The sequence below is a fragment of the Saccostrea cucullata genome, unplaced genomic scaffold, assembly GCF_032062105.1.
Source record: "Saccostrea cucullata isolate Sc308-1 unplaced genomic scaffold, CSIRO_AGI_Scuc_v1 ctg272, whole genome shotgun sequence".
Lineage (NCBI taxonomy): Eukaryota > Metazoa > Mollusca > Bivalvia > Ostreida > Ostreidae > Saccostrea > Saccostrea cuccullata.
This window is the reverse complement of record NW_026938795.1, coordinates 525,116-539,125: the sequence shown is the minus strand read 5'-3', so window position 1 is coordinate 539,125 and position 14,010 is coordinate 525,116. Positions and strand designations below refer to the sequence as shown.

Sequence of the window (14,010 nt, the reverse complement as noted above, 5' to 3'; positions counted from 1 at the left end):
AAAATTAGTGCGCTTTTGCAATACGGCTTTTCATTGGCTGAGGCTGATATATCTACCAATGAAAATCCTGGATACAAATAATTAACTATTTTTGTTATTGATATAGGGGTCGATGTCAGAGATGGCTTTCCAAACTCCAGGAGGTGCTGGACAAGGTATAAAATCTGGGTTTACCGTAGCTTATTTTGTGAATTGAGATAAGGAAATGCAGGACCATTGACTGATTGGGAAAGGTTTACAAGCAAAAAATTCTTTCAATAGACATAAAGTTAGGTTTGAACCAGACATGTTTGTAAAATTATTTTTTATGCAGACATATCCGTTTCTCACTTTCCATACATGTTAATCTACTGTGATGAAAGAAAGGGAGATTCAGACCTCGAAAGAGGTAGCATTGCGCGGGTTGTCTAACGCATGGGTTTACAAAGATATATTTTATGTAAATATGGCCATGATTATGATTAGATGACAACTGCAATATCAACTGCAATGAAGTAGAGAGAAACACTTCAAGTTTGACACAAATTATACAAATTTAAATATTTTTCATGCTCATCATTTACTTTGATTGGCTGCTTAACTTAACCTTTTGAAGAGTGATCTTTGCTGACATAGTATTAGCCTATTTAATTCTGTCAGACTCAGAATGTTCATTCAATTGTCAACACAGCAAATGATGACATTGTTTAATCTAGATATAAAACTAATTCCCATCTTTTTAAAAATAAATTGGATTTCCAGCGATGATTGAAAACGAAAGTAGAGATGCAACGTGCCTCATGGCTTGGTCAATGAGTGATTTCTAATGACTTTATTGATAAAATTGCAAGCTCCTGTGCTTTTAAAGACAACGTCAAACATTTTCATCCAATTCCAAAATGCCGTATCTCCATTTTCCTAGCAGTGATGTTGACAGAATTTATTGTAACCAATGTAATCACAGAGATTTGTGCTGTTGTTGTTGTCAAATATGTGCTTGAAATCGAGGTACACATCAGTACAAAAAAGCATTTTTATGCTCACGGGTCAAATCATGTGATGTCTTATGAGATTTTATGAAAGTGGCTTCAATATGGCTTTCCAAGTGAACCAAAAAATTGTTTTTGACAAAACTTTTGTAGAAAAAAGCGGTAGATTTACCAATAGAATTGGTAGGTGTGAGATTGAGTGAAAAAACAGTAGACTCCCGTCTAAAGCAATAGAGTTAACATGTATGCACTTTCTGAAATATTATGTGGTGGGTAGACTTCAGCTGCAGATCTGTAGCTCTCTTGTCTGAAAAAATTGGGATAAATGACCAGAGAGCTACAGTGCCACCCATAGAAAAAAAAAACTGCACCTCTTGTTTGAAGTCTTACCAAACTTATGTGATGGGTCGGAGACCCTTTACAAGTATAATCTTTTAACCTTTGCACAAGAAAATTGCGCTCTATTTTGGATTAATTATTCTAAGTAAATCTTACCTCTACTATACAAAAGCTTGATTTTATAACACTTCTTTGACATCCATCGACTAAACTATTTTCAAATTTGATAATTGCACAAAGAGTATTGGACGAATTATCTTGCTGCCAAAAATGACACTGTAAATAAGCAAAGTTTTAGATGGTCTCAATTTCAGGCCCATGTCGAGGTCTACCATCTACCGTCTATTAACAACAGTTTTATGGAATGTTTCGTTGTGGAAATAGTAAAAAAAAAGTTAGGAACACATGGTTAGTAATATTTTGAGATGGCAGTTTGAGAAAACACAGAGAAATAAATTGAGAAACAGCTAGCACACATTTTTGTGCACAATAAGTACACACTTTTTCCAATGGGTGACACTGTCGCGCTTCAGTCCATCAGTATATATATATATATTTTTAGAGTTACAGTTCTGCAGCTAGGTAGACTTAACATTACCGGTCTTAAGATCTGCCCGCTCATTGCACAGTGTGATGAAAGATTTACGCCACTTATCAAATGATAAGGGTAAGTCTTGTACATTTTTTGACTAATTAGGGCTTGCACCTACCTGAAAGACTAAGGGTTAGTCCTTGCACAAATTTTTGACTGATAGTAATACACAGTGTTCATTCATGATAAGAATATCGAAGTCAAGTTCTGTTTTGGGTATGATTGAGCCATTTTGAATAGAGTAATGCCCCTTGGACTTAGAAAAATTCCAATCATTTGGGGGAGGGGGCATAAGTGTTTTACAAACATCTTGTTTAGTGGGTTTTTCTTGGGCTCGGTAAAGTAAAGTTACTCCTGTATTGCTTCATCAAAGATACCAATTCTGTGATTTCTACAACGCTTCTTAAAACAAAGCTACAGATTTTGATTAAAATGAAATACTTCTTTGAGCAGAAAATAGGAACAGAAGGATACTGGAACAGCTAGAAGAACAGAAGAGACGACTTCGAGGGGGACATGGTGGGTCAGTGAGTAGCCCCATTACAAACAGGTAAGATAATATGTCAGGTCTCAGAGCTGTAGATCATAGGTGTGTACATCTTTTACTTGCATTTATTTAAATCTTGGCTTTTAACATCTGATCACATTATTTAACAGTGAAAGTGTATTCCTTTGCCCATGAAGCTGTATGCCCTAATTTTATACAGGATGTGCTGAAAATCACAAATGTCAGAATACATTGATATTTTTTTAAAGTTTGACTTCATCGGAAAACAATTCATGAAAAATCCCCCTTAAAGATGTGTCATTTTCTGCACAATCAAAGTTTTAAAAGCTTTGGGGCTATATTCTACAGTTAATTTGTCAACAAACAATTACTGAATGAAATAACAAAGAAGACCAGTTCAGGTTAATATGATAATTGATTGTTAATTATTCAGCACAATAGGAAGTAATCATACTTATCCACGCCTCATCTCACACAAGGTGGTTAGTTACACAAACAACTGAAATACGTCTTCTGCTTTAAAGTTTTCAAACGCAGCAGTTTTATATCTCTGCTTTTTAAACAAAACACAAAAGGAGATGGGGGGATAAGGCGGGCAGAATGCCTATAGCGTCAGCTATCAAGAAATCATATTTGATATGTAAGTTGAGTATTTAAATTTACTTCTCATTATTGAAATTTATGAAATTATGAGAAAAAAAAAATTTTCTGAGAGAAAATAAATCTCTTTAAAAAATTTCATTTATAAAAATATTCGATAGTATACCTTGGATTTGAACCTGAGCAATAAAATACCGATGTATCAGACTGCTTTGAGACTAACGCGCTAACCATTTTGCTACATGGCTCATGATGTGTAGGGGCAGTTAAATCATGTTTGTGATATGACCCTTAACTTAATGGACTTGAAGTATTTCTCGGAAAGATGCAAATGTTTTGTCATAAAAGTGTACTTTTAAGGTATAGTGGGTCTTCGTTCCATTTTTTTGTAAACCAAAAAATATTTATTTTATTGCAAACGTTTAGGATTATCTTTCAAAAAAAATGGAGTGAAGACCCACTCATATTGAAAAATGTTGTTAAAGTATGAAAAAATGATCGTTTTTGTTCTTTTAAGTCTGTGTATGCTTTTTCATAGGCAAATATTTTAAGTCTTTGTGAGATTTTTATAAATTGTTGAGATTTTACATTAAGTATACTTTAATATTAGATGAAATATGACATAAAATTTGGATATAATTGAGATTAAATTTTTCACTTCTTATCTGTCGCGCTTTAGGCATTCTGCCCACCTTATCCCCCATCTTCTTTGTGAAAAGTGTAATTAAAATAGCTAAATAAAGCCACCATAACTAGCTAAATAAAGTTATGGCAGGAAATTCTAGCAACATAGCTTAATGTACTGATTGTATTGGACCTGTCAAGATACTATAAATATGGAATGGGCACTTCACAATTATACAGTCATTAGACTTTTTACGGATCACCGTAAAGTTTATGACTTGCATAATACACTACTGTAATGTACTTCACACCATGCATCCACACATTTGACAATTTATCAATCACTAGCAGCGTAAAATGCATTGCAGCCACACTTGTCTTCTGTGATATGTCTTCTATCACCATTCACCAAGCTGTAACACTGAGTTACATTAACTCATCTATTAACTTTTCATAATTTAGACTTCTTCTCAAGAACCACTGGACCAATTTCAACCAAACTAACCTTAAAGTGGATTCAGTTTTATTCAAATGAAGAACCACACCTTATTCAAAGTAGAGAAAATTACAAATTAGTGAAAAATTGATGGCATCTTTTAAAAAAAACCACTGGACCAAAAATGCAAAACTTGTATGAAAGCACTTCAGTAATGTAGATTGAACTTTGTTGAAATCATGACCCTGGAGTAGGGTGGGGCCACAATGTTCAATCAAAGTTTTGCATAGGAATTCATAGGAAAAATCTTTAAAGCTCTTCTTCTCAAGAACAGCATAACAGATATAATACTGGTAGTGTGCTGGTTTTTAGCTCACCTGAGCCGAAGGCTCAAGTGAGCTTTTCTGATCACATTTTGTCTGGTTTCCGTCTGTCCGTCTAATGTCTGTCTGTAAACTTTTCACATTTTCGACTTCTTCTCAAGAACCGCTGGGCCAATTTCAACCAAACTTGCCACAAAGTATCCTTCGGTGAAGGGGATTCAATTTTGTTCAAATGAAGGGCCACGCCCTTATTCAAGGGGAGATAATTGGGAATTAATGAAAATTTAGTGGTATATTTTAAAAATCTTCTTCTCAAGAACCACTGTGCCAGGAAAGATGAAACTTATGGGGAAACATCCTCAGGTAGTGTAGATTCAAGTTTGTTCAAATCATGACCCCCGGGGGTAGGGCGGGGCCAAAATGGCCGACCAAAGTTTTACATAGAAATATATAGGAAAATTCTTTAAAAATCTTCTTCTCAAGAATGACAAAGCCATAATTCATCATATATATATGAAAGCATCCTCAGGTAGTGTAGATTCAAGTTTGTTCAAATCATGACCCCCGGGGGTAGGGCGGGGCCAAAATGGCCGACCAAGGTTTTACATAGAGATATATAGGAAAATTCTTTAAAAATCTTCTTCTCAAGAATGACAAAGCCATTATTCATCATATTTATATGGAAGCATGTTCAGGTAGTGTAGATTCAATTTTATTCAAATTATGACCCCCGGGGGTAGGGCGGGGCCAAAATGGCCAACCAAAGTTTTACATAGAAATATATAGGAAAATTCTTTAAAAATCTTCTTCTCAATCATTTTCTAAAAAATAGCAAATCCATGATTGGTCATGGGACTACTTTTGGATTTAAACTTTACAATAAAAAGCCATTTTATACTAGTCCTACCCTTGGTGCTCAGGTTTTGGGCCTTAAAAAAAATTATTTTTCAGTATTTTTCAGACTACCATGTCAAAATATTACCCGCTGTGAGTTCTTTATACTCTTATGATCCCATGTTACTCCTTTATCCCATGGATATTTTTTTCATATCCCACTGAGTTAAGTGCAGTTATGATGTCACAATGGATTCTGCGTTAGCATGATGAAGTAAAATAAAGTGATGTCAGATATAAAAACAGTGTGAAGTATTTAACATGGGATAAAAAGAATCTCCCATAATTTGTAGTTGGATATGATTATTATCCAGCTCATTGTGTGCCTTTATCCCCTCACCAAGGCTGGGGATTAAAAAAAACACAACTTGTTGCATAAAAATCATATCCAACTACATATGGGAGATCCTATATCTATACTATTCAACAAAACATGGCTTATTTTTAATATCCTCCCTGCATGGCTCATAAAGTGAGCCTGTTGAAAAATTGGCCTATTTTTTACTGTTATATCAATATGATAATATGGTTTAGCTTGCTTTCTGCAGTCATAAACTATGAGTGTAGTTCATATAGGTCCAAAAAATTTTTTTGGAAATAAAGGTTTTATGAATTTGAGGTAAGAATTCAGAGAAATAAATCCAGAACTGAGTACAACTTTTGGTGCACAATAAATATACTGTTTTTCTATGGGTGGCACTGTAGCTCTTTGGTCTGCCAACATTTTTCTTTGAAAAGCTACAGTTCTATAGCTAAAATGGGATACACAGTAAAGGCAGTTACTTTTTGTCATAAATAATTACAAACACAGAGATACTGAAAGTGGGTGACCACAATTTTTTTAATTTGCTTGTTAGCTTTGTACTCTTCTTAAACCAACAGAGTTTATGATTTTGGGTGTCTAGTAGGTCTTGGTATCAGCTGGGATGGCATTATACTGTGATATTTGCAATTTACTCAATAACAGTTCAGATGATCCTTTTTATTATTTTATTAACCTCCATTTGTAAGCAGAAAGTTTTCATCAGTGAACCATAATACACAGAAGTACATGTATCATTATTATTCCGCGGCCCGAGTGTCTGTCATTTGTGTGTTTTCTTCTCCTCCCACAGGTTTGGCGTGATGTCAATAAAGCTTAATTCACAATTAAACTACACTGAGGCACTTAAATCTATCAGTCATTTCTTATTTAGTTTATTTTGATGAATAGTGATGCCACAATTAGAATTTTATGTGAAATTTTTAAAGACGTGTTCTGATTCCAATAAAACTTGAAGAAGATAAATTACTACGTGTTACAATAAAAATAGAATAAGTGTGAAAATCCTTCTCCTGTATTTTTTTTTTTATTTAATTGCAATAAAACAGGTTAACAACTAAGTTAAGAAAACACCAGGATACATACCTAGTAATTATATAAATGTTGAGTCTCAGCCTCATCAAGAATGTTGTCATATTTGGCTGATTTCTATGGAACCAGTGGCATTAAATTTAAGACAATTGGGCAACTTTTACTGACTTACTTCACAACTGCAAATTAAAAACTTGATATCAAGCCTAAGTAAACTCATTTATCGTATTAAACTGTAATCATACAATTTGATGGCCACACTGAGGGGTTTATTTATATATGGTTACATAGAAAAGAAAGATGACTTGGGTAAGTATTGTGGCCTCTGGATCTCTCAAAGTACTATGACAGTATACCTTATATCTCAATTCTGCCTTACTGAATGTGTACGGGTAATTGATATCTTTGTGGTAATCTTGTCAGTATAGCCTATGGGGCCAGAGAGGGGTGTGGTCCAGCAAAATAAATAATAAAGATTGTCTGATAGAAACTTACTGTACAGGTACAGATGATCAAACAGATCAGAGAAGCCTTTCATTTGATCAAATGTTATTGATTATTACCCGGTAATAGTAGGAGTAATGTACAAGGTCTAGAATAATATAACAGACTATATATACCTTATCAAAAATAATTAAAGAGAGAAAGGGTATATATAGAAATGTGTTGATATTTGCTAATTAAAAATGACTATTTATAGAATTAGAGGGAGTTAGCCACACTTTGACAAAGCTATTTATCATGTTAACAGATATTTAATACAGATAAAAAAGACACATTGATTGATGTGCTCCTTGTTAATAAGACAAACAACATTGTTTGAACTTGTTTTTATTTGCTGCTGATTGTTTTTTTTCAGTGCCCCTGCCGTCCCGCCCCCTGTGTCTTTGCCAGGAAATGTAATGTATTCAATTTGTAATCACAAGTGTTTACATCCATTTGTTAAATTCTGTCAGCAAATAAAAGAACTGCTGTAAGGCAATATCTGTTACATGTACGCAGATCAATGCTGAATTCTGTCTAGTACAATCATATTAAATGTATATCATAAAATCAAAATCTTGCAATATTTTGACCAAGAATTTGTATAGTTAAATTGTATTTTGCAGCCAACTCCTCATTGTATTGACTCTTATTAGCCTTTGATGGTCGGACGGAAGGTTAGATCTGTACAGGTTGACAGGGGGGGTGTAAATAAGAATGGTGTTAATTGTCTTTCAGATCAGTTTGGTAATGGAAACCCAGCATATGACACCTGCCCAAAGGACAGCCTTACAGGTGAGGGCAGAGTTCAGGTGTGATCGTTAATGTCAGGCACATTACATGCATATTACATATAGCATGACAAACATATTACATACAGCATGACAAAGCTTCTCAGTTCTAGTCAGGGTAAATACACAGGAATTCAGGGGTCAAGCATCTCTTCTAACAGCTGTAAAATTTAAAGTCTGTTACATCATCAATGTGCAATGTCATTCATTTTTGGAACCAATTTCATAGTTATTGTAAAAATACAGTTTTGCTTCTACTTAAATTTGTTGATTAGCTAGTTTATCCTATCTTATTTGTAACATTTGTAATTTGTTGCACATCTAATTTCATGGTCTTGCTCAACTTTGAAAAATTGATATTTGGGGAAAAAATTTTATCTGATCAAAAGCATTTTATTTCTGGCTAATAAGCTAATATAACATCAGTCAAACAACTTTGAGCTAATTAAGATGACTTTTCTTTTTGCAGCATGCCAATGCTAACTCAGTGGGCTACTTTATCACCCAGGACTCTTCATTTGGCAACTTAATTTTACCCGTCTTACCCAGATTTAATGAGAAATAGCATTTATTTATTGCCTTTATCATTGTAAATATCATCTGAACATTTTGAATAAAATCATGTTACAAAACAAACTTTGTCATATTTTTGAGGACAGACATCATTAGTCTTTGTTAGTTGGTCCATATTGTGGCCTTAGGCTGTCCAAAGTTAATTCTACATTTAACATCAACTAAACATGTAGGTTTCGGAAAATTGGCATTTTGAAAAAAAACAAACAAATCAACTTTTTTAAAGTTTCTGTCCTACTTTTAGCGCAAAAAATATACATTCCATAGGAATAGGCAATATTTGAACCCTCTGGGAGTCTCATTTAAAGTGACAGGTTTACTGAAAAATGATTATTTAACAATAAGCCTACATTATTATAAATATTAACAGTATTTTAATTCATGTACATGAGTTTATTATATTCATTTGTTTGAAGATTTTGTTTGTTTTATTGGTGACGTTAAACTTAGAATTATTTTTTGCCAGCCTTAATGGTGATATTCTGGTTATGTTGATCTACTACTGGAAATTTGACTAAAATAAAACATATACGTATGTCTGGCACACTCAGATGTGTAATTATTATGAACTGGGAGAGGTGAAAAAATGTGACGGATCAGACCAGGATTACAACCCAGGCTCCCTCAATCTCCAGTCAGGTGCTCTATCAATTTAGAAATGTGGTTACTTGCAATCAAACCCATCTGACCACAACATTCCTCCCTCCTTAAGGATCTTTGACCTCCAGAGATGCCGACCCAGACTCTTCCCTTTCACCTTTCACTTCCAGGGCATGGTCACAGCACCAAACATAACAGGAGAGGAGAAATATGCAGTGGACCCCCCCCCCCAAATGAAGATGTGTTTGTGAAACACTGTTGCCCCATTATGGCAGCTTATTGCCGAGGTTTAAGACCAATGTTAAAGTTGTTTAGAGGTAGGTCAAAACTTCAAAACCGGCATGAGATAAAATAAGATACTTAAAAAAGTTTTTGTCACAAGGAAGGTATTTTTAAAATTCACAGCAATAGTTAAAAAATGAAATTTTTTTCAAATTATTTTTCAAATTAATTTCAAAATTATGTTGATTTCAAAGGTAAAATGGTCAAAATTATAATACCAAAGGAAAGGTATTGTCACAAAGAATATACTTGAAATAGGAAACCTAGTACCGACTATTAAAAAGTTATGACCAAGGTTAAAGTTTATAAAAGAAGGTCAGTCTACAATTTCAAGGTCAAAATTGGTTTTATCCACTGAATGTTTAGTCATTAAAGTATGTAACTAAAACATAAAAGCCCTAATACCAATTGTTTGAAGTTTATTGTGTTTCAAACTCAAATATCAAGGTCAAAATTGTTGGAAACAATGTGAAAGCCATAGAACCAATTGTTAAAAATCTATGGTCAAAGTTAAAAGTTTTACAACAGTAAGTTAAAGTCAAAGGTCAAGATAAAAAATTATTGATATATGTTTATGAAGAGATCCTGTTACAATACATATATCTATGACAACCCTAAAACCAATCAACCAAAAGTTATGACCAAGATTAAAGTTTTACAAAGTAGGCCAAACTAAAGGTTAAAGTCCAAGGGTCAAAGAAGATCAGATATACCCAGTGAAAGCACTTTTCTCAAGCATTGTACCAGTAGAATATGAAAATCCTAGCGACAACCAGTCAATTTCTTTGTCCCCATCCGCGCAATGCCAGCGGTTCTAAGTCAACACGTTAAATTTGGTCCCCCTTTAAACGTCATGTACGTTCCGCGGTGGGATTCGAACAAGCGACGTAAGGATCAAACACTCTAACCACTGCGCCACGCGGGCGACCATCAACCAAGCAAAGGTTTAATTTTTTAAAAAGTAGATCAAAGTGAAAAGTAACGATCAAAGACTCAAAATTATTGGTGCACGAAAAGCTCTTGTCACAAGCAACATATACATGAAATAAGAAAGTCTAAGCATAAACTGTTCAAAGGTTATTACCAGGGTTAAAGGCTGGTAAAATTTTGCAAAACTTGGTCGCCCAAAGGGAAGCGTAGTCACAAGAATCAATCACATATGAAACATAAAGTCATAGTTCAAACCAAGCAAATTTATATGGAAGGAAAAAACATAAACTACTAATAGTATATGCCTCTGAATCTTCGCTTACGGGGCATAAAAATATTTTGCAAAATAAACATCCGAAGAGAAAATAAGTTCAGTATATTAGAAATGGTCTTCTAGCTTGAGGTGTCTGACAAATTAATTAATTGTTGTTGTTTTTTTTTTCCATATTTCTGCGTTTGTAGTTCTTTATTCAAGAGAAAACACTTTCCTCGTCGAATAAAAATTTTCTTCAAATACGACTTTCCTGATCTTTTTAAGAAGAATCTTTGCTTTCTTGGGGGGGATGGGCTTCAAGGTTGTTGTTTTAGACGTTACTTTTACGCAGAAGTTTATCAGAAGAAAATCACAGAGAGAGAGAGAGGGTGGGTGTTTCCGACCCCCCCCCCCCAAGTCAAAATTTAAAGCTTGATATAAAATTGGTGTTTTAATTTAAAACTTAAAGATTTAATAAACTGCAAAAATGTCCGATCATGAAATTTGTCATACAAGGTTCAAACATACTGTACAGGGGGGAAAAAACTCGCCAGTGTCACCAACAGACTGAACGAATAGAAAATTGTATCTTTGTTGGACAAAAGAAATCTAAGCTAAAATTTCATAAATTCTGAAAATATGAAAAGTGCAATAAAAAAGCGCGCGGTTACGGGAATAGTGCTAATGAATTGAAAATTTGAAATGTAATTATACCCCACAGTCACAATAAGTACAGTAAGTATCGTTGCAATTTCTTTTAGCTTCGAAACCGTTATAACCTCTGATACTTGCCTTGGTTTACAATTTAATTCTTTGTTGAAATATAATATTTGGTACAGAGATATTTATTTTTCTGACCTAAATGCATATCATTCAAAATTCCATTATATTCTGTAAAATCTCCAACTTCCTTGTCTAACATTAATTCAGCAGCTATGGAATGCAAATCATCGATCATGCCATCCATTTATTTTATCACAATGTGAATATTTTAAGGACTAAATAATCATTTGTTCTGCGAGATTTACAATGCACGTGATTGATCATTTCTGTTTCCAGGACCGATTTTCCTGGGAGAATTCTGTAATATTTTGTAACATTAAGAAAAAAATGTGCAAACTTTTATAAAGAACTTCATGTGCATGTGTAGAAAACATCAGAGAGCACTAAAAAGACTTGTTCTTTGTTTTTATTTTTAGGAATTTATTATTTATACCCTTCCTTTTCGATAATAGTCACAAAAATACTGGTATACCAATCCATGCGTCAAAATTTTGTGACATATGAGTTCTTATTCAAATATATATTTCATCTAAATATTTTTTTTATTGAGAGAACACTTCCGGAAATGTTCTCCTCATTGTAAAATACATGCATATGAAAAATGGACGTTTTTCACGTTAGTAAAACTTGAGATCTGAATTTAGGGCCTCTAAATATGTATACGAAAAGAAAAGTTTCCACCAGTATTCATTTGTGCTTCTTCGCTAGCCAAGGACTCTGATCCATTCCACTTCTTTGAGATGAATCGAACGGGTCGATAGCTTCGAAACGTCTGAATATTTATTGGGAAAAAAAGCTTCAACTCAAAAGATACATATTTGACAATCTTAACTCACTATATATGCTTCATCCATATTACATTTCAAATAGTGTCGTACACTAGTTATAAGTGATTCTTAGCTCCTCTGAACCAAAGGCTTAAAGAGCATATGCTTAGGCCATTTGTGCGGTGCGCGTTAACTTTATAGAATATGGGTCATAACCCAAGAACCCTTTGGCCAATTATTTTCAAGTTTGTCACAGGGTATCCTTGGCGCATGGACGACATTTATAGGCAGATTACCCCCAAACTTACATACAAGGATGAGAATATATGGAAAATTAAAAAAAAAGTTCAATGCATCACCACGGGGCAAAGGGCGTAGTCTCGGGTTACTTCAAAGTTGAAAAAAAAAATACATTTTACTATATTTTGCTTACTATATTACGGACTAGGATCATAAAATCTTGTAAGTTGATGCATCTTTAGACTTCATATAATGTTGACTCAAATGTAAGTCATGGTGACCTACTTTAAAAAAAAATGCGGGTATTTGTTTTCAAGTTGATTGGAGACACATTCTAGACACTTTTAAGACTTATGATCATTAAACTTTGTCAGCTGCTGCTTCTTAGCTCCTCAGACAATGTCAACTTAATAATAGGTCACCCTGATAAACTATCTTTTTAATTTTATGGCCCTTTTTTCAAAGCATTTAAGACCATTATTTCAGATATTGAAAAGTTTAGAATCATCAAACCTTGAAAGTTAATGTATCTTGGGGTCTTAAAACATATTTATCAAAAAGAGGGTCACATTGATATCCTTCTCGAATTTTACAGGCATGCGTTTTCAATTTGTTTCAGAGGCATATTTTGGACACTTTCAAACCTATGATCATAAAACTTTGTCTTAGTTGATGCATCTTGGGTTCTCGAAGAACAATAATTTATGGCTATATTTAAATATTACAAATACTTATGGGCTTTGAATCACCAAACTTTTGAAATTTTATATAGGAGCTGTGGCAAAAAGTAAGTCACCGAATTTTTTTTGAAACTCTCTATTTTTAAAAGTCATTGATACCCTAAACTGAAATCAGGTCAAAAATTGGTTGCATATGTTTTGTAGTTACCATGGCCCCCAACACTTTTGAATTTTGAAAAATGGTTTTTTAATATCATGTTAAATATCTCCATAATTAACATTTGCGGCAAATGTCATACAATTGGCAATGACTGAAATTTAATGGCAAAAGTTGAAGGTCAGATGTCTCAAATGCAAAACTGATAAACATGTTTCGTAAATCAGCTATTACAAACGTTACTATGGTAACCAATTATTCAAAATATATCAAAAAAATATTCATTGAATTTTATTTTTGTCATACACGTAAAAATAAAAAGCAATTATAGGATGAAATGTGACCAAATAATAGACAAAAGAGCCTTGAAACATCTCTACCAAGAACAAAATATGATATTTCAAAATGTAAATCATGAAGAACTTCTGGATTTCCAAGGTTTTTATACCACAGAGAGCCTTCAAAGTAACACTATGTATGTTTAAATCTAATCCTATCTTTTCAAAAAGCACATTTCCTCATCTCTAATGATTTATATTTTATATGAAGCAAAAGATTGGTGTGTTCCTAGTTTTATAGTTTACTGACACAAGAGTACTGTGAAAAAAATCAAGAAGTGGTGTGATTCTTAAAAAAATAGAGAACTACTGCAATTAATTTGAAATCACAAGATTTTACCAAAATATATGCTTAAAAACCGGCAAAATATACAACCATTCTTTAAAATCCTTTTTGATATCATACAGCTGCTTTTTCAAAAAAATGTAATTCCCAATTTACATTTATGGTCATTTGAAAATTATTTATTAACACACAAACTCTGACTTTTAAAA

The 14,010-nt window shown here is 33.4% G+C and overlaps 1 protein-coding gene across 2 annotated transcripts; it reads left to right on the top strand.

The window, feature by feature from the left end:
• Positions 1–74: 74 nt before the first annotated feature.
• LOC134251261 (SOSS complex subunit C-like) lies at positions 75–8,548 on the top strand. 2 transcript variants are annotated; one of them, XM_062733641.1, is made up of 5 exons: positions 75–155; positions 2,353–2,449; positions 7,498–7,537; positions 7,860–7,916; positions 8,382–8,548. In XM_062733641.1, exons 1-5 carry the CDS (start codon positions 113–115, stop codon positions 8,475–8,477), a joined length of 333 nt encoding a protein of 110 aa, XP_062589625.1. In that variant the 5' UTR covers positions 75–112; the 3' UTR covers positions 8,478–8,548. The 2 variants fall into 2 exon arrangements, with proteins under 2 accessions (XP_062589625.1, XP_062589626.1); XM_062733642.1 differs by lacking the exon at positions 75–155 and adding an exon at positions 1,876–1,974.
• The last annotated feature ends 5,462 nt before the right edge of the window (positions 8,549–14,010 follow it).

Excerpts from the sequence above, each read along its gene's own strand:
- LOC134251261 (XM_062733641.1), top strand. The coding sequence starts at position 113 with ATGTCAGAGATGGCTTTCCAAACTCCAGGAGGTGCTGGACAAG. Across the intron at positions 156-2,352 it reads TCCAGGAGGTGCTGGACAAG|AAAATAGGAACAGAAGGATA; the intron begins GTATAAAATCTG and ends TTCTTTGAGCAG. Across the intron at positions 7,538-7,859 it reads CTGTGTCTTTGCCAGGAAAT|ATCAGTTTGGTAATGGAAAC; the intron begins GTAATGTATTCA and ends ATTGTCTTTCAG.